The sequence below is a fragment of the Nyctibius grandis genome, chromosome Z (genome assembly GCF_013368605.1).
Source record: "Nyctibius grandis isolate bNycGra1 chromosome Z, bNycGra1.pri, whole genome shotgun sequence".
Taxonomy (NCBI): Eukaryota; Metazoa; Chordata; class Aves; order Nyctibiiformes; family Nyctibiidae; genus Nyctibius; species Nyctibius grandis.
The window spans coordinates 51,059,043-51,079,336 of NC_090695.1; the positions used below are offsets into that span (position 1 = coordinate 51,059,043).

At 36.9% G+C, this 20,294-nt stretch overlaps 1 protein-coding gene across 3 annotated transcripts in view; it reads right to left on the reverse strand.

Annotated features, from left to right (window-relative positions):
* Positions 1-20,065, reverse strand: part of CEP120 (centrosomal protein 120) — a 43,895-nt gene extending 23,830 nt beyond the window's left edge. The window contains exons 1-14 of one of the 3 annotated variants that reach the window (XM_068422485.1): positions 19,851-20,065; positions 18,208-18,364; positions 17,173-17,287; positions 16,138-16,279; positions 13,815-13,963; positions 12,402-12,599; positions 9,482-9,709; positions 8,980-9,184; positions 7,806-7,919; positions 6,373-6,550; positions 3,924-4,073; positions 2,896-3,078; positions 447-543; positions 205-357 (exon numbers count right to left, since the gene is read on the reverse strand). In XM_068422485.1, the coding sequence (XP_068278586.1) occupies positions 205-357; positions 447-543; positions 2,896-3,078; positions 3,924-4,073; positions 6,373-6,550; positions 7,806-7,919; positions 8,980-9,184; positions 9,482-9,709; positions 12,402-12,599; positions 13,815-13,963; positions 16,138-16,279; positions 17,173-17,287; positions 18,208-18,364; positions 19,851-19,902 (2,121 nt within the window). In that variant the 5' untranslated portion in view covers positions 19,903-20,065. Of the gene's footprint in view, positions 1-204; positions 358-446; positions 544-2,895; positions 3,079-3,923; positions 4,074-6,372; positions 6,551-7,805; positions 7,920-8,979; positions 9,185-9,481; positions 9,710-12,401; positions 12,600-13,814; positions 13,964-16,137; positions 16,280-17,172; positions 17,288-18,207; positions 18,397-19,850 lie in introns of all 3 variants that reach the window. The other 2 variants (XM_068422486.1, XM_068422487.1) reach the window with 2 other exon arrangements.
* Positions 20,066-20,294: the final 229 nt, after the last annotated feature.

The following is a 20,294-nucleotide window of genomic DNA, read 5'->3' on the forward strand; positions in this document are numbered from 1 at the left end:
GAAAAGAACTGACCTTCTTCCTTAAGAGTACGGAAGATACTTGTGTACATCCAAAGTTTTAATATTCTGTATGAGCAAAATTTAGTTCTTCCTTGAAATAGTGGCAAAGTTTAAGAAAAATGCAGTTAATATTCCTTTCACTAATTCTGCTAAAGCTTCTCTGGCAGTCATGCAGTTTAGGAAATAAACAGAAAGAGTAAAAACCTGATTTTCAAAAATGTCTTCTTGCATTTCCTTCCACATTTCTAACTCCAGTGCTGCTTTGTATTCAAGAGTTTCTCGAGTTTCTGGATGGTTTTCTGGGGCACCACATGGCTGAGTGTGAAGGACATGTTGTTGTTGACCAGCACCTACACACTGATACAGTAACAGTGGATTTTTAACTGGAAATCCAACTTTTCAAAGAAGCGTTCAAGGAGAAAGGGTAAGATTTACGTAAAATTTACTTGAGAAGAATCTGACACCAGAACTTCTTGCACTTTCACAAGCCCGTAGTCTTCTAAAGTGATAGTATATGAAAGCTCTGCTATTCTGTTGCCTGACCTATAATAGCATTAGAATGTTATTTTAATGAAAATTGTCTTAAAAATACAGAAAGTGAATTGTATGACAACACACAAAACAGCAAAGTTGAAGTGTTAAAAGGTTCCGTGTAAGCTCAGAGACTCTAAATAGTTGTCTATGTGAGAGCCCAAAGGACTGATTTATACATCTACAGTAAGCTTTCTGACTTTAACAGATAACTTGTCATTGGGAACCTATATAACTAACAGCTTACTATAATCAACACATCCCCATAACAAAAGAATGATCCAAAAATCATACCTGCAGTCTTAAATCTTTCTAATAAATATACCTGTTGAATACAGGTATTGCTGCTGACTTAGTTGTTTCTAAGATACTCAATGAATTCCATTAGTCTTGCTTTTTTAAACATTAACAGTAACTTTCTAGTTATCCACAGTATAAGCCGCCACGTAGCTTATCATGTGTGGTAAGCCATCCTTGGATTACTAAAAAACACATTTCTGGAAGCTTCAGGACAGAGAACTGACAACTTTAAATCCACGTATAGGTTAAATATCTACTTGCACTTGTACAGTGGAAGAAATGTCTAGATAATAGATATTTTAATAAAACAACTTGAAATCAGTTGCTTAATAAGCTAATTTGAAATCAGTTGCTTAATAAGCTAATTTGAAATCAGTTGCAGTTTCTCCTTAAGTAGAACATTGTCTCTGGCTGTCTCATCTCTAATCACAGACAAAATGTAAACAAAGGTGGTTTTCTGCACAGAAAGATACTAAGAGAAGGCATACTCACAAATCATGTAAAACAAAGTTATCACTAGTCTAACATGAAAGTACACTGCAGTCTAGACCTGTACTTGGTCAGAAACAAAACTATCATTTCAGTTATAACTACTCAATGATGCAAAGGCAATTATACAATCACTTGAAGCCTGGAAGCTGCAGAATTAGGTATCAAGCAATTTGCAACAAAAGGCTGCAGGAGTTAACCATGGATGTAGTTTTCACAGAGATTCTCTTCCAGCAAATGTAAAAAGACAACATTAAAATATTTTTACAAATGTGGTGCAATCTTATACACAGTTATTTGCAGGGAGAAAAAATCCCAAACATTTTTACTTCACATAAATTAACATAAATTACTGCATTAAATTCTTGCAACTTTATATCAGTCACTAATTAAAAACCAAAACAAGATTCAAGGTAGTGGACCTCAAAAATCTGAGTAATCAGTGTAAAAAGAACATTACACCAAGAGAAAGCAAGAAAGCTATCACCACAGCAAAATGCAGAGACCTGATTACATTTTGAGAATGCCATCTAGTGGTTATTAAGTTTTGTGCAAAACCAGGTTTCATTTTAACAAACTTATTATTGGTGAAAGTGTGAACTTTAATGTACAATGAGATCATAAAGTAACTCTCCACAGAATCAGGCCATGCTGCCTTTCACACACAAAGAACCACAGAAGTTTAATCAAAGTCAGAGACCAATTTCCTATCAGTTGGGGACAAGGGGGGGTGTGTGTGTGTGTATGTGTCAGTCTTTGTGTCAGAAACCGGAAGTTTCCTGTGTATCAAATATAGCATGTTTTAATTATCTCTAGGATTAGAGGTTTAAAACTAACCTCAGTCTTAACAGCAATTATATTTATTTCTAAAGGCATAATCAAGTTCCATTATCACATAGAAAAAGATGAGGGTCTAGACACTGATTGCTAGCACAGTTCACATCTTCAACAAGGACACAAATAACTATAAATTAAGTTTCTTCATATACATAAAAAAGAACATCACTCCTCTATGTGAATGAGCATTTATCTTCAGAAAGAATATTAACTAATAACACTGCTCCTTCTGATGTACACAAGCTCAAACCCTTGCTGCTCTCACAAGGTATAATCCTGAAACAGGAAGCCTCTCCACTCTGTGGATATATCTGTCCTAACTTTCACTGAAGTCAGTTGCATCTAGAAGCATATTATGGACAAACAGTCTTACCTATTTCCTGGAATATCAGCAGCTTTTTCTAGTTGCTAAGTAACTTACTCAGGAAAGTACCTCAACAACATTTTTTCCAATTATTTATTTCTTTAATCTGTCTGTGAAGCTTACCCAAGATCATGATTATATTAAGGTTTATTATGATGACTCTGGTAGTTGTGTGGGGTTGCACAATATGCCTATGGCAATTTCCCTTTTAATCTCTTGGATGCCTATTCCCACTCCCATATTGCAGTACTCTCCAGCCTGTTTACCTATTCAAAAAGGTAAACTGGAAAAGCTTGACCTTTTTCAGGGAAATACTAAACAAACAATTCTTCAAAACTTGCTACAGAGTAAGTAATTTTTTTAAATAGTTTTACCCTTGTGCCTGTGTGACACTGACTGTTTCATTACAAGTCTGACGCCAGCATTGTTCACCATTACCACCCAAGAACCGTGTTTTTTCCGAAGTCAAAACATTTGAAAGCTGAAGTCTTGCCACCCCTAGAAGTAAGTCTTTAGCTGTTTTATCCTTGTGCCACAATTCAACCAGCAGAGGTAATCTGAAACAAAGAAGTGATTTCAGCGTCAGGCATCAACACAAAAGAGGAAGCATTCCTATTTATTTGGGAAAAAGACCTTATGTTCTAAAAGTAACTTCCCAAATCAGTTATGGTCACAATTGTCAAACAACAAGATGGGTTTACCACCTCTCACTCAGAGGAATGAGACTGAATTTGTATCTTCTCCATCACCTACCCACTTTGGTCAGAGTATCATTCCTTTCTCCAATTATTAGAAAGAACAATGCTGCAGTGAAAGTCATTGACTGAATAATCTTAACAGACCTAGATCTCATAAATAAATTTTAGTCACTGTCGCTCACAGAATACATCTCCTCCACCTCTTCTTTCAAAATACCACTATTTTGATGACTCTTTATTCCACATCTTCATCAGTTATTGAAAGTTGGCAGGGCTACTGTGAAAATTGTGCCACAGCACTCAACACTGTACTCAGCTTCCAAGGTACTTGCTGTATTTTCAAAGATACTGGACAGTCATTGTGTATTAAAAAGAAAAAACTTATCTATTTCATTTGAAGTAATGCTTTATTAAAATTATGCTATCAACCTTTAACAACTTAGAGCAACTTGTTTCTGTAAGCAATGATCCCTGCATAAGTACTCAAGATATAAAAGCAAGAATTTCAGAGTCCCTAACTTTAAATGTAAGTAATACAGAAACTAGAAGAGCAGTGTATTAAATATTCGTTGGCATTAGCACTTGGATTCTTCACTAAATTCTCAAACTGATGATCTTAAGTAAAAAAAATTGAGTTTGCGACTGCATTTATAACAAAAAAACAGAAAAAGTGTAATTAAGATAAAAAGAATGCAAGTTATCACCTGAAGAATGTATCTTGAAGCTGATGAGGTATAGTTGCAAAGTCAAATGCACAGTAGGACTGTGGAAGAAAGACTTCCATGTTCTTTCTGACTTCTACAGGGGGGCTTGTCATAATAGGTGCTGCACTGCCAAAAAATGGATACGAGTACCTAATAAAAACAGTAACAAAGATAATCAAATAATAATTAAATACTTTTTTCTTAGGCCTTCTGCAACAAGAAAACCAGTTTAGACATCTTTTACTGAAGCACAACTTGTATTAAAGTTAGAAAAATTTGCACAAATACATCCAACAATAGAATTTAGTTCTCGAATATACAGGTTTTCATTTACTTCAGCACTGATCCAGCTTCATTTATATTTGCTGTTATTTTGAGGAAAAAAGCTTTAATAACCTGTATGTTCATAATCACGTGAATTATTTTTTTATTAAAATTCTGCAATTATTATATAAAGTGACAGAAATAGAAGACAGGAATAATATATTCAGATGTAGATTGCTACTTAAGAACATTTGTAACTATATTTACAGCTAAGACTGGTGTAACAATAATTGATAACTATGTATACATACACACAGTGTCAGAACCAATTAAAAAGTTCAGTCACATTTGAAGAATTCAGTTTTTATTCCCACAGTTTAATTCACTAAGCGGCAAGTCGAATCATTTTACCAATATGATTTACAATGCGGCCTGAAACTACTCTACTGGCACAATTCAGCGTATGATTAACTACAACTAAGCGGAGGACAAGAGCCTCTTGAATTTTGCTTTGCTCAGATTGACACTACCAGCTGCCAGCTAAGCTCCTAGTAAAATAAATGCTGCATCAAATGCTGCCACTTATAAAATTACCCTGCAACTTTTCTTAGCATTTACATGTTTGGATGTTTCTCCTCTTCAGTTTCTTGCCATATTCATTATTACTGTAAAAAGTGAAGTGCGTGAAACAGCAAAACCTATTTGTTGTCACTGTTCTGAAACAAATTAATTTTTGGAATGTTATGTGAAAAAGCTTTTACATGACAAAATTCCATTTATTGTACGTTGTTTTCCACGTACTATTTAATAATGTAGCCTATACAGAAAACCATTAATAATGCAAACTATATTAGTTGTGTTTTAAGATATTTCACCCCTCCACCCCAACCCCACCTTTTCACCCTAGTTCAAACAAAGCTTGAATTCCAAGAATCTTTAACACAAATAGACTTCCCAGTGACCACTTAAAACTGTATTGAACCCAGCTCTGTCAGAACAACAAATGAAAAGCAAATGCAGATGCATCTCCACAGCTACAAACATTCAACTTTCTCAAACCAAATCACTGTTTCAAGATATACTTCATCATCTGCACCAAAAGGGCCCTAATAGAAGCTAGAAGGCAAACTAAAAACTGCCGTGAACCACTGAATTCATATACACCATCAATAATATTCCATGAGTAGGAATTTTTTTTTTTTTTAAAAAAAAACCCAACAAAATCATCCCTGTATCTATGAACTCTTGATCCTAAATGCTAAGGAAAACCTAAAACAAAACAACAAGCTGATAAAAGAAAGTTTCTCTCTTCACTGGCAGCATCAAAAAAACAACCAAACCGCAGCCTGCATACAGATACTGGTTTCAATATCCTTACTTTGAATCGGTCCTTCACCTTTTTAGTTCTTATTCCTCCAACTTAGCATTCACCTCTGAGCTATCATCTGCTTCTCCTCCGAAAGTGCTCCCATACTTTTCTTTCATGTTGGCATCAGTAACAAACCAATCTCTAAGCAATTATTCCAAACTAGCACTGGTAGTTTTCTACTTTTGCTTCAGGCACAAAACTCTTGTATCCAAAAAGCTTGTCTTTTTTGTAACTCCACAAAGTAATGTAACAAAGGATGCTACTTCTCCCTACTAAGCTTTGCTTCTTGTACGCAAAGACTATCAAAAACCCCTGATGCTACCTCTCAGAATGACAATGCATTTACTACACTGGTTCTTCACTTTTAAGACTAGAATGTGCTTGCTTTAGATTCACTGTCACACATAAACCAGCTGATCTGTCTCTTACTAAAACACTACAAGGAGTTCTTGGGGGAGAGATGGAAAGCTAGATAAATCACTTGTTTGATCAGCTTGAAAGGCAGCCAGAAAGTAAGAAGACAAGTAATCCTCCTTTTCCTCTAATGACTGAATGATGATCTGTATTGTCTGAGCACAGATATTCAAGTGAGATTTTTATACAAATAACAGTGCACGTGAAGTGTTACATGCTGTAATGCTCAGAAGTTTAGTGATGAGCCAGATGAATATTCCAAAGTATTTTACTACTGAAAATCAACATGAAGATAAAAGGCATCAGGCAGCATACTGCCAGCAGTCATTCAGATTGTGAAGGCTTTGTATTGAAAAGAAAGATACTGTTATTACTAAGAAGATCAACAAAAATAAATTATACCTTAAAATGCAATTTATTGGAAAACCAACTTCCAGACCATGTATACTTCGTAAGTCTATTGAAAAGCAAAAATGGTGGGAAGCTGCTGGAATTACAACTTTCTGTGTTGACACAGGCTCAGAAGAACTGGGTGCACTCACAGGATTGGGTTGAGATGCAGCTAATGGCCCATTATCAGCTGAAAACACAGAAGAGAATTTGCGTGCATTTTTAATAATTTTTTCTGCCCAAAACAACAAAACATATTAAAGACAGGTCTCACATTTTAAATGCAAGTACAGATAGGTTGCTTCCCCAAGAGATTTCAATTCCTTGTAATATAAGACAATACTACGAAGAATAGCCACTCTATTTGTAAGTTACTGCTTCCAAAGAAAAAGCACCAAAAACCCAATATACTTTCAATCTTCTTAAAAGATTCTGTAATTTTTTCCTTTTTTTAATTAATCTTCAAGGCTATGAATGTTTACCTTAGACTAAGATCCAAGATATTAAATTCTTCAGAAGGATGCTATAACACTTTAGTTTCAACAGTTTACAGAATTGTTCCTAGTCAACTTGAGGGCAGGCAGAAGAGGTGAGCTTCCAAAAAAAAAAAAAAAAAAGCTGTAGTAACTTAATTTGCTTTGATTAACTAATCTCTTTAGCTTGGGACTGAAAAAGACAGAGCACCAGGTCAATTACAGTGCTTATGTAAGGCAGCATCAACTACTGGTCCCAAGCTGAGGTTTAACTATTGAAATAAACTAAGATGCTCTAGCTAGGTCTGTAAAGCACATCTGCTTATGTCCTTTCATCAGAACCCACCTACTATGACATCCATTTTGTAATTTAGGAAGCAGAAGCTACAGTGAGTGCCTGTCCAACTGCATTCAGGCTTCTCAAGTTCTTTCACTGGGACCCAATACTGCCTTCAAAGAGTAAAAGGTCAAACTACAAGTTTTACAGGTGGGGTCTCCAAAAGGTATCCTCCAAAAATGTTCAACGTAGTAAAGCAGAGAAAGAGGCAAAGAAACTTGCCAGAGAAGAACTCAATTGCCTTTTGTATGTGCTAGTTTTTCTGATCCTCTTAATTATCTAAAATGTTTCCATTTTTGTTATTTTTATAGAAGTACATCATTGCTAGCATTGACTTTATTTTTTCCTGCTTGTTTTTGAGTATTTATTTGCATTAACAGTAACAATACAAAAAAGAAAAATTCAATAATAATTCAACATCAGCTAGTTAGCACAACTTAGGAATGAAATAATTTTCAGTGATTCAGGTAAAATGTCACTAGATTGCTTCATGCAATGAAATGGCTAAATAGAAGTTTAAGGCTGTCACAGACAAAGGAACAAAAATTACATACAGCCTACTGTTAAAATTTATTTAAGTTGCTACTATATTCAAATTTCAGTCAATGTACTAAATTCAATAAATTTTGCATTACTGGAATTTTGCAGATCTGACAATAGAGGTGACTTTGCTCTGCTCTGTGATTTGAAAACTGGAAGCTCTTCAGTATACTGTTTGTTAACCTCTTGGCAAGACTCAGCCACCAGCCCTGAAAGATAAATGTGAAGTGACATGTTTTACACCTTACCAAAACAGAGAAATTAGAAAATTATTACTACTATTAATAAAGAAGCACAATCCTAGATTTCTTAACTACAGATTCAAACTAGCTGCTGGGTTTACAATACTTTTTCTTGATACATTCCGTATAAAGGACTTAATCCTTGCTTAGATAAAATCAGTTAGGATTAAAAGAAAATCTGGCTGAATTAGCAGACAAATCCTGAAAGCACATTCTAGGACACAGATTTTTTTCTCTAGAGAACTGTGTGTCTTTAGGACCAATCTCAAAAGAACAGTAACACAAATATCATTAGAAGAATAATCACTTGGCTTTATTCATAAATCGTGTCTCAAAAAGATGTTCAGTAATGTCAGCAAACTATCATTCTATCATTCTTTCTTCTGAGCTTTACTCTATCATTATAGTATATCTTCCTCTCTCACGTCTGTTTCTCTTTGACTTCTCCCCAACCCAGTCCTCAAATATAAAAACTAAAACAAGGGAAGTCTTAGAAGGCTATGCAGGCTACGAAGTCCTTACAAAAGGATAATGTAAAAAAAACCAAACAAAAACCCCAGTTGCTTGGTTTTGTCCAGGAATCTGTACAGTAAGAACATTTGCTTTCACAGTTTATTATCCACATATTAAATCTTTTAGAAATCTTAAAGCCCCACATTTTCCCCACCTTTCTATTTAATAAATGTGAACATTAGACCATTTAATCTCCTCGTTGAGCAAGACACTTTCTTCATGGGTATCGTACTGAACCTTCCCATTCTCAAATTCAGGGAATTCCAAACATTTATGGTACTATTTTTCAAGCTGATGACCATCCACGTCACTTGTAATCTACACACCACCAAATCCCCAGTCTAGCTCTTCCAAGTGTTTTCAACAACCACCATGTTCAAATTACATTTATTCTCCTCCTGTTACTTGTTTTATGTAAATAATTTTCACTTGCCTGAAATTGATCACCACAAGTGAGTAGTACATGATCCAAAATCACACTTGACAACTGGGGAAAAAATTATATACCACATACCCTTTTTCTTTAGTTTCAAGTCTTTTTCAAACTTAAGGCTTTCCACTTCACTTTCTGTTGCTTCATCTTCCATTGAAGAGTGGTCAGCCTGAGATGGGACATTCTGGGATCTCTGCTGCGGGGGCTCTGTTTTTCCACTAATAGGTGAAAGAACTTTCTCCTGTGGCTGTTTAGGTTCAGTTGGAGCATATAAAGGCATCAAAGGCTGAATGAAGTGATATAATTTTCTTATTGACCATGGTATGCACTGAAAAATTTTGTCTAAAACATTTTTATAGCTTGAGATTATTTATCTGACATAGAAAAATGAAGCAATGAAAGGATTATTCATATAAAGCAACTTATTCTTTAAGGTTGGTTTTTTTTTGGTTTTTTTTTTTTTTTTTTTTTTTTTTTTTTTTTACACATACTTAACTGTCAAATCTGACTTAGAAATACCAATTTCTTTTAACAGGAATCTGTGCAACAGTGTCTAAACTAATAACAAAAGAGTAAGCTATACCTGGGCACTCAAGCTCTCCCTTTGCAGAATTACAGATACCCCAACAGTAGGTGTCATATCCAAAGGCAACTGTGGCAGTTTCTGTTTAGCTCTGTTTGGTGGAACAAGGACAAATGCTCCTTCTATTGCCACAGGGTGTTGATCGACCTCCACACTTCCTTTTTTCAGTAGTCCAGACAGCAGTATTTCAGTGCTTCCAAGAGACTGGTCCCCACAGCAAAGATGGATCTGTACACATACAAAAGCGTTAGAAAGTTAACTGGCACGTGGATTTCCACTTGAACTGTCTGCTCACCCTCTACTAAAGGTAGCATAAATACAACAAATTAAAATGATCATCCATAACTAGTCCCTGTATGCTGAGAACAAGTGTTTTGAGCAGTGTAAGGACAGCTATGAAATTTCAGTATTAAGCAGGTAGGATTTGCCCAGTGCTAGTACAGTAGCAGATCACTGCACTGCCCTTCTGAGGACCTGTTGTATCTCTTCTGAAGAAGAAATTCAGTAGTCTGTGGCTTCTAAACACAGCAGATTCTTGCCCTTCATATACAGGCATGTAAAATGCTTGACTGCAAGGTAAAGAAAAGTTATTTGAAAGCTCAGCCAGCCTTTGTGCATATATTTAGACACCACTTAAATAGCAAGGATTTTTGGAATTAAGTAACTGTGTTCTTAATTCCTGGTAAGAATCATTATTCCTTTTTCAAAACTTGACTCAAGTCTTTCTTCCTTCCACAGCTTAATATTTATACACCTAAATAAAACACAGATCTTAAAAAAAACAACACACTCTAAGATAATTTATTTTCCCCAGTGAAAATTCTCTTGAAGCTTACATACCAACTTGCTCTTTCCCAAATAGGAGTCACTTCAGTTCTGTTTTCGCAGATCAGAACACTGTATTTTGATCCTTAACATTTATTGCACTTAATGAAGACTTTAAGGCTAAAAGGTGTCAGCTGCCAATATACACACACATATATATAAATAATATCAACCATAAACAATATATATACCCCCTCCCCCCAGTCCCAGTCTGGCAGCTCGCATCTTATACAACTAGTGTCTTCATTTTCAGAAAAAAAAATATTAAATATTAAGGATCAGAATACAGTGCTCTGATCCTATATCCTAAATTTTAAGAAACTGAGTGAGAAGTCAGAGAAAGAAAACTGTAAATCAAGATGTGGGTCTGTCTCTGTTTAGCCCACATCCAGGGGCTAAACTATAGCCAGCTTTCTATCACCTAATCACCCCTTCCCAGCCAAGAAGGGGAATCGGGAAAAGGAAAGGAGACCCATCAGTTGAAATGGAAATAGATTTAATGAAATAACAAAACTAAAATTAATACTAATGCTAATGGTAAGTACACAGAGTTATACTCAGCCCAATGAATGCTGGATGTCAAATACTGCGTGACCGTCACAACAAACGGGAGAGCAGGCCTCGGGAGTGGAATGACGGGTGAGCCTCTCCAGGGATGGTGACCATTGGGGAGGAGTGCCATCCCCAGCAAACTTCCCAATTTATAGTAAGCATGACGTTTATGGTATAGAAGACACCTGTGGGCCAGCCTGGGTCAGCTGCCCTGGCTCTCCTCCTCCTAGCTTAAGCACCTGGCTAACTCAAAATTGCTAATGGCCTTGATCACTGTGGAAGCCCACATACCACGGCACCCACCAACTAAAACAAAGTGTCTTAAACACCTCTGTTCCTGTCCTATCAGATGCTGCAGTCTCCTCAAAAATGCAGCTTTCTGAACAGAAAATTGATTCGATGCTTCTAGCCCAGTGAAACAGGACAGCATTTGACCTCATGACAGCTCTTGTTCAAAAAGTCATTCTTTAACATGATGAAAACAAGCATAATTCTCTGTATGTGTACATATATATAATATATGCTATATTAAATGCTTTGTTTCAAGACCATAGACTAAGATTAAATTCCAAACACATCAGTGCATATGTTTCTTCAAAAACTGTCATTAAGAAAATATTTACAGTAAAGACAAAAGAAATCTGAAACAACATAAGATTTAAACAGAGACATTCTTAAACTAACCTGGACAATAAAACTAGAATGGTCTGTACAAGTTTAAAGAAAAATAACTTTAAAAGCATCCAGATCCAAGACTTACTTTGTATACCTAACACTGTCTTATTTACCAGCTATGTTATTAGAAACCATATACTACCCTTAAAAGTCTCTTGTTTTGTAATGAGTTAAGTGTGAGACAGACAGAGATTGCCATAAACACTTCCAATACTACCCAATATTTAGAATCATAGAATCATTTAGGTTGGAAATGAGGTTGGACCATTGAGTCCAGCCATAAACCTAACACTGCCAACTCCAGCATTAAACCATGTCCCCCATTTAAAGGCATAACTACAGACAAGCAATATCCTGTAACAGCCCAAGTACGGCTGCAGTGTATTTAAAAATAGTATTTGGCTAAGGAGTAGGAAAAAAGCCAGACCTGCCTTATTATTCACAAAGAGTGCTGAGGACAGTGATTTCAGAACTTGGGCAAGAGTGACCTGAGCAGCTGGTGTGAGTGAGGTTAATCACAGGCAGCACAAAGCAGCACTGTGGGTTGCAGATGGTCTGATTGCAGAGCAGGTCCCAGAGCTCTTAAGAATGCCACATTAGCTCCTCAGGAATATCATGTTTCAGCAATACCTTTTATCATCACATGTAACCCAGCTTACTAAAGACACTGCACTCCACCTGAGCTGGGAAACTTGCTCCTGGGGTTTCCCTCATATCAGCAAGAGAATCAACTTATATTTGAGCCAAAATACCATAATAGAATCTTGTTTTGGAAAGAGAAATGCTTTGCAGTTTCAGCCTGAGCCACATTCTATTTCTTTTATTTTCATTATTTATTTTCATTCACATTTGAAAAGAAACAGCTTACCTGCAATTTTGACTGTGCACAAAGATAAGCTTGAAGCACATCAGCTGTACTACGTATGCGAACTGAAGCTCTTTCTGGCTCAAAGTTTGGATTAATTAAATCAGTGAAAGGTTCATTTGTGACATCATTTCCCAGTAATGAGTAGTAGAAAAAAAACTCAGGCTGTCTTTCAGGAAGTTTCATAGTACTAGGAACTAACTAAAAAAAGATGCAGAAAAGAAGAATATATCTCTTCCATTAATGGACAGTTACAGAAATCCTTAAGCATTAGCTCAGAAATTAAAGAGCTTAAAGTTATCTCAAACTACCAAGTAGCTGACCCAAATCATAGCTTGCGCTACACACATAAAATAAAAACAAAACTTATATTAATACTTAAAGGGAATTAAAAAAAAAAATCTTACTTTACAAGCATACCAATAACTTGCAAAATGACCCACTTTGAGTTACCTTTAAGTTTTATTAGCAGCAAGGGCTGTAACTGACATCATATATTCAATTATGTAAAGCACTGCACAAACATTCAGAAATAAACAGCGCCTCCACAAAATATTTATAAAGTAAATAAACAATGCAGATTAGATACTGAGTTATATAATAACTTATGTGATGGAATAAGACTGGAACAGTCAGAAACACCTTCTTCATCCTGTAGCCAAACTAACTATGAGTTCAATGCCTAAAAAGGCACAAGCTACCCCAGAGTGACCACAGCAAATTTACTTCAACAAGGTCCTGTAATTCTGACATGGAAAAATATTTTCTCTAAAAAAGATGGCAAGACTAAGGAGAGGTTACCATACACTATGAGTTATAGATCAATGAAAATCATGCTGGCTTGGAGTCGTGACTTTCACAGTAACTTGGGCATACCGATATTTTTTACATCGGACAATGTGTATCAGTGTGGTACAGTACAGCATAAACACAGCAGCTGAGGTCTAAAGCTGAAATAATCACATTAGCATGGCACTTCATCCAAGCTAATAAGTCCTTCCCTTAGGCAACATACAAACTCAACTCTTTCATATATCTTATGGATCTGAAAGGTATTTTGTCCTCCTTGAACTTCAGCACATGGGCACCACATCGAAGACTGGTATTACCCATACTCATACTTTTTATACTATATTGTAATATAAATGTATGCATTTCATAAAAGCGCACAATTTAAAGCAAATGAAATTTTAGTGCTCCAAAAGAATTCTGATCTTTCATCTATAATTTGATATGTAAGCACTACATAAAGTTTAAAAATTCAAATTAATATATACGAATTCAATATGGAACAAGGCTATTTATTGCAAGAATGTTACAAGACAATAAAAAAATCCTAACTAGAAATAAGGCACAGGAGGGTGAAAATACGTAGGATAGTACTTCTTAAAAGCTACATGTAGCAAGGAAACAAACCTGCTCTAACCGTGTGGCAAACGCAATGGTTACAGACAAGACAAAGTAGTCTCTGCAGTACTCTGCTAGTCCAATTTGATGATAGCCCTTTTCTTCATTCAAGACTGGTACAATACTTTTTGGGTCTAGTCCAGAAAGAAGGGCAGATGCTAAGAGAGAAGAGAAAAATAAAGTAACTTGTGACCTTATCAGATTGCTGCAGGAATCTGATATATAATTGTGATTTTACCTTTAATTATTGTATGTGTAGAAAGAAAAATTATAAATAAAGATCCTGATGCTTGGTTCCAAAGCATTTCAACACAAAAGAGTCCCTAAGTATACTTAGGTACAGCTACAAAAAAATTCTGAATTGCTATTCAGTGGGCACAGATGTTATTTTGAACACTATGCGAGAAACAATGCTAGCGCATGTTTTTATGCAATGTTACAGTGAGTGACATTACAGTGACCAGAACTTTATTTCATTAGCTTAGAGTCTACCATGCTGTTTCTTTATTTTACACATTAAAGGAAATGCAAGTCAGTAACTGAATATGACAATCTGTTCAATCACTGGAAGAAGTATGACGTCTCATTCCACAGACCTTTGGAATGTTTCATTTAAAGATTTTTCATCTGAAGTCTTCAGTGCGTAAAACACTATTTGTATTCTGGTTTACTAGTTTCTACTCTATAGTGCCAGTAATTCAATACATCTCAAAGCACCTCAAGTTACACCAAATAGTAATAATCACACAGCATTTTTAGTGGTGAACCAACAGGCTCTGTTTCAAACACTGGAAACTTAGGACCACTTAAGTCAGTGAAGCAAAAAAAAAAAAAAAAAAAATTTCAGTGTGTGAATCCCAAAAGGAAAACATCTCCTTAACTATCTGACTAGACTAGACCTGGATAATCTAGCTTTGTCATACTCAGTGCTTGGAACATTAACTTTAAACCTGCAAAAATCTACGCGTTTGTTTTCCTCCACTGCCTAAATATGGTATTGACTAATCTTGAGAGGACAGAAGAAAGGGAAAAGCTGGCAAACTTGTTTGTATCAATTACTCCACAGAAAGCACGAAGTGGAAGACAGTGCTGGGTGAAGGCAGAAGGAATTTATTGTATTTTCTGCCAGTGTCATGACAGGTAGGAGGGCTTGCAGGCACAAAGATCACAAGGGAAGTGCAGATTATCAAATCATTTACAGTATCCTTGCCTCCTTGACAAACTTTACAGTACGCACAATTCCCTGTGCTTTGCCATGAACCTGAAAGGATGGAGTAAGCTAAGTGATTACACTGGAACTTCAATGCTGCCTTAACCACTCTTGCAATGCAGCCAAGTGGAAGCCTGGGCCACAAACCTTGTAAAACACTTACTGTCGTTGACCACTTTGTTTTTACAAAACCACAGCCATAGACTGTGATAAGCAGATGATGAATTTAGAATTAGGAAAAGTTACCCTCAGGGCAAGAACACAAAGCATTGTAAGGTAAGTAGGAGAAAATCCACTAGTTGTAACAGAAGATCAGTTCTTAGAAATGAAGTAGATAGGCTTTTGGGTGGGGGATGAGGGACGAGGTAAATCCATTTTTGTTTTGGGGGTCTTTTTTTTGATCAAGTTTCTAAAGCGTTTTTTTTTTTTTTTTAATATTAACTTGCATTAAAAAAAAATCTGAGATAAAAAAATGACTGAAAAGCACAGTACATAAAGACACCTACTAGCATTAATATTTAAGTTCTAATAGATTTTTTTATACATTTCACTGATTACTTTTGAGAGGAATGTACAATGGAATCCAGAAGTGGAACGAGTCCCAACATTTAGATTAAAGTAGATGTTACTATAAAAACTTATCAATAGAACATGATTTAAGTACTGATTTAGATTAGATGAAAGACTCATCAGAAAAGAGAAGCAGCCTATCCAACAAATGAAATATTGCACCCCTTTATAGTTCCAAGCCAAACTACTGAAACTGCATTCTGTAAAGAAGCTTCTTTCTTATTTCTTTCATTACAGAACTTTCTAAAGCCCTGAAATGAGTAAAATGCCCATAGGAGTAAACTATTGAGTCCCTGATTCTGATTTTAAAGATCAGTTGGATTGTAACTCTGTCCACCTGAAAATCATACAATTACCATACTAAAGCACCCTTGTAAAGTTATTACCACAGGGTACATTAATCAACCATAAAGGATTTGCATGGGAAACACTATGAAATTAAAATTCTCTTGAGACTTAAAACAACACATTTGCAACAAGTGATATGTTCATCTGGCACAGAAACATTCTGAATTCAAAGTGAGTGATAGATATCCTTATTATGTTACTTACCCTTCCCTTCTCTAGGGGGTGCCTCCTTTGCTTTAAAACTGTCGACCAGTGCTTTTGAATCAGTCTCCAACACAATACCTACTTGTATTTCAGATTTAAATTTAGTGTACTTGTTACTAAGCAGAGGATACCATTTTGGTGCCTACATAATTAAAAACAAAAATAAAACCCAAAAGCACTTAAAAAAACAGGAAAATAATATAATACTGTTATAGAAAAAACAGACTTGCTCTAGCATTTCTACTTTATCATCTACAGCAATACCCTTTGTTTTTTATTGCCAAAAATTTCGTCTATTTGGAGCACACTATTATACTAAAAGATTCTATAGAAAGATTTCTGAAAGACTAACTGAACATACTCTTTTCCACTGATTTGTACAGTAAACAAGTTAGCAAGAAAAATATGCCATAAATCTTTAACTAGAAAGGAAAATCTTCCAAGTTCTCAACTGAAAGTGCACAGTAAGTTATATGGATTACAAATCCTTAAGAAGTGTGATGTCAAAATAAGACATCAGGTTCCTGTTATGACCCATACGAGAGTTATGTTTTGATCAAGCACAACACAGAATTTTAACTATTAAATTTATGTAAACAATTATATTATGTTTACTCTATGCTGTGTTAAGGGGCTAGAACTTCTGATCGCCTAACACATCTTCCACAGAGGTTCATTAAAAAAAGCTTAAGACTTGATTTGATGATGGAGACTCAATTCAATGGCTTAATATCAATTGCTTTGATAAATTTTTCCAGGTGATTAAATCATGGAATTGCTTAGAAGTATTCCTTACAAGTGTTCCAATTCTCAAATTCAGCAATGCAAGATTAGTGAAAAAGTATTTTCATTTGCCCATGTTCTTATATAGAGGCAAGATGTCTCTCCTTTAAAAAAAAAGTACACAATCAACTAGGAGTCATACTTGAAAACAAGACTCGAAAGTTTTGGCTTTGCCTTAATTCAAATTCTACTACCTGTAACAGTACCATTTTCAAAACATAAATTTTTAAAGCTTTATACCCCATAACATACCTGTTTCTTTTCCTGCACAGCCCTTAAATCAAGCACAATATAGCCTATATTCTCTTTAGCTGAAGATACAGGATCCAATGCAAAACACTGGAGTTTGATAGGTGTACGCTGCAGCCTGAAAGAACAACTCAATTGAAATCCAAAATGTAGAAGTTATCTCTTCAATTAGTTAACAAAAATAATTCATCAGTTTCAAGCATACCGTGAACAAAATCTATTTGCTACATAACTAGTTTTAGTAGGTCAGAAACTGGGTTTATATTGAACGCCTAAAAACTCATCATTAAATGAGAGAACAAACAAGTAGATTAATTTTGTAAGAGTGTGTTGGAGTCTCACAGAGCCTCAAGTGCTATTAAAAACATGTTAGTGACATATAAATTCAATCTCATCCAGGTACAAGAAATAAGCACTGTACCTCATGAATCGGAATTTCACCTGTGAGTGTCTTAAAAATAGGACTTAGGCAAAAGATTTTTGTGCAAAGCACCAAACAATACATAGAGGCATGGATAAGGTGTATATCATAAGGTACATTTAGGTGTTTTTCTCTCGTCAAACGTCAAAGATAATACGGCTTTTTCAACTTCTTTAAAATATGGAGGTAATGTTATAATCTGTCTGTCAAAACCGAGTGACAGTTATGGAAACCTCATTCAATTTCTCAGCTCTTCTATTTGACATTTTCAAAGATATTTTACGTAGGCTTTTCAGGCTTGAAGTTAATTCTGTGTCACAGTACACATAAGGAAGCTTGAATCCACTGCTTGAACTATAGCATTATTATTTGCTGTAAGCTCTTGGGTTTTTTTTCAGTAGTGTAAAAACATACCCTTTAGAATTTTTAAACATCACTTATCTTGCCCCATACTACTTCTGTTTATTGTGGCAACATTATGGTAGATCAGTGTACAGCTAAAAGAAAGTTTCTAAACAAAATTCAGATGACAGTAACACAAAAATTCTATTTCAGTAGCTGTAAAGACAAGAAAATTAAATATTATCTCCAAATAAGACTTAACTTTCTAATGTTACCTGTGCTGATGAAGTGCTTTCCTATCAAGTTCCCAAGCCAATTCCGTAGCAAATTCTGGCTGATCAGTATGATCTACAGGATCAGTAGCCAACTGTTCACCATCAAACTTCGCTTCAACTATAAGCATGTGCTTGGGTCGTTTTGGAAAACAGCGCCCTGTAAAAGAGTGTAATTTCCACGCGCCATCACTAAAAAGAAAGTGAGAGCTCAGATTTAGGCCATCAACCAATTACATAAAAATACATTTCCCATGTCATCTTCCCTGTGCTTACTCTAAAGCTATGTTCTTCATATTAAAAAAAAAAAGTCTTCCCACTATGCAGGAGAAAGAAAATAACATGAAACAGACTACTTGTGAAGCATCCAGAAACAGCAAGACATTAAGTAACAAAGAGAGAAGGAAACTAGGCAACTAGTATTATTTAATTTTGAGAAATCTGTTTGGCAATACATCAATCGAACAGGTGAGAGAAATAGACTGAATGTTTTGCCTCTACTGCAGATTTTACCACTGTCCCACAAAACAATAAAACCTATCTAAAGAAAGCAGTGAAAGGTGTTTTTCCAACTACTTGTTGTCAAAAAAAAAAAAAATCACTACTAGATTAGGAGAGTAGCTAAAGTTGTACAGGATTTTTCCTGGGCTCAGCATCATCCTGTATTCTGGTTAATAATTTAAATGACAAAACGAAGTGAATGCTTTTAAAATGTACATGTACCACAGTGTGGGGAGGGGCTACATGCATGTTGGAGGACAGGATCTTATTTTAAAGCCACCTTGGCAAACTACATGAACGGGCAGAGAGATAATACGATTTACTTGACAAAGAGAAAGCATTCGGCCAAAATAAACCCGAACAACCCAAACCAGAAAAAAAACACTCAAACAAAAACCCACTCTCACACACTAATTACACCTCAGTAAGTATAATCTCTAGAAATACAAGATGAGGCATGATTAGCTAGGTATTCAAGCCGACACTAAAAAAAAACCTTACAGTAGATTGCTAGTAGGGGATAGAAACACCAGAATACTACTTAAAAAAAAAAAAAAAAATGGAGCGGCAGGCACATGAAACGATCGTGATCATCGTAAGATATCGGCTGGACTCACACGTTTTGGTCCAAAGCTTTCTTGACTGTAGTCCAGCTGAAGAGACTCCACAGCCAGCCAGCGAGAACTGAGCCTCCACAGCCGGTCAGGAAGGGCTGGCGATGCTCCTGCCCGCAGCTAGGGAGGGGACCGATGCGACGCAGGGCTGCCTGTGCCTATGTACAGGCCCCATTCACGGGGAACGGTGGCAAATCACCCTCTGTCCCCGCTGGGAACGGCAGCGACGCGGGGTTTAACAGACCACACAGGCTATGCGAGTTTTGCAAAGCAAAACGCCAGAATTTTTTTCAGGAAAGGAAGGATGCTTTCATCGCTCATTTTAAATAATATTTTGGGTAAACACCTCCAGAAACAAACTGAGGGTAGGGCATCCTGGCTTTAAGATATGTACGCCCATGGCTTTATCTACATAACAGCTTCGCTTATCCCGCTCACTCCACAGAAAAAACACACCCGGAGGCAGAGACCACCCCTCGTTTTCCGACCAGCAGCAGGGAGGCCGCGACCCCTCCCGCTCCCCCCGTTTACCTTCCAGGACGGAGACGACGATCAGCAGCCGATCAGCGGCTCTGGACACCATCTCCTCCCTCCGCTCCGCCCGGGGGCTGCCGGGGCCGGGAAGCGCAGCCGCGGACGGGACGGGACGGGACGGGACGGGACGGGACCCTTACCGGCCCTCCCGTCCTGCCGCCACTCGCCGCCCTTTACCGCCTCGGAGCCTTTAAACGCCAACCGCCGCCCGCCGCCGCACTTCCGCCTGGCAGCACTGGCCCCGCCCGCCGCGCCGCTTCCGGCGCGGAACGCCGCAGCACAGCCCCTGCGTCGCCCCGCCCCGCCCCGCCCCGCCCCGCCCCGCCGCCCTGGCCTCGCCGCGCTCCGCCGCCCTGGCCTCGCCGCGCTCCGCCGAGCGCCGGGCGCGCTGATGGCTGGCGAAGGTGCACGCGGTTGAGGGGCGCGGCTGCCGCCGCTGTG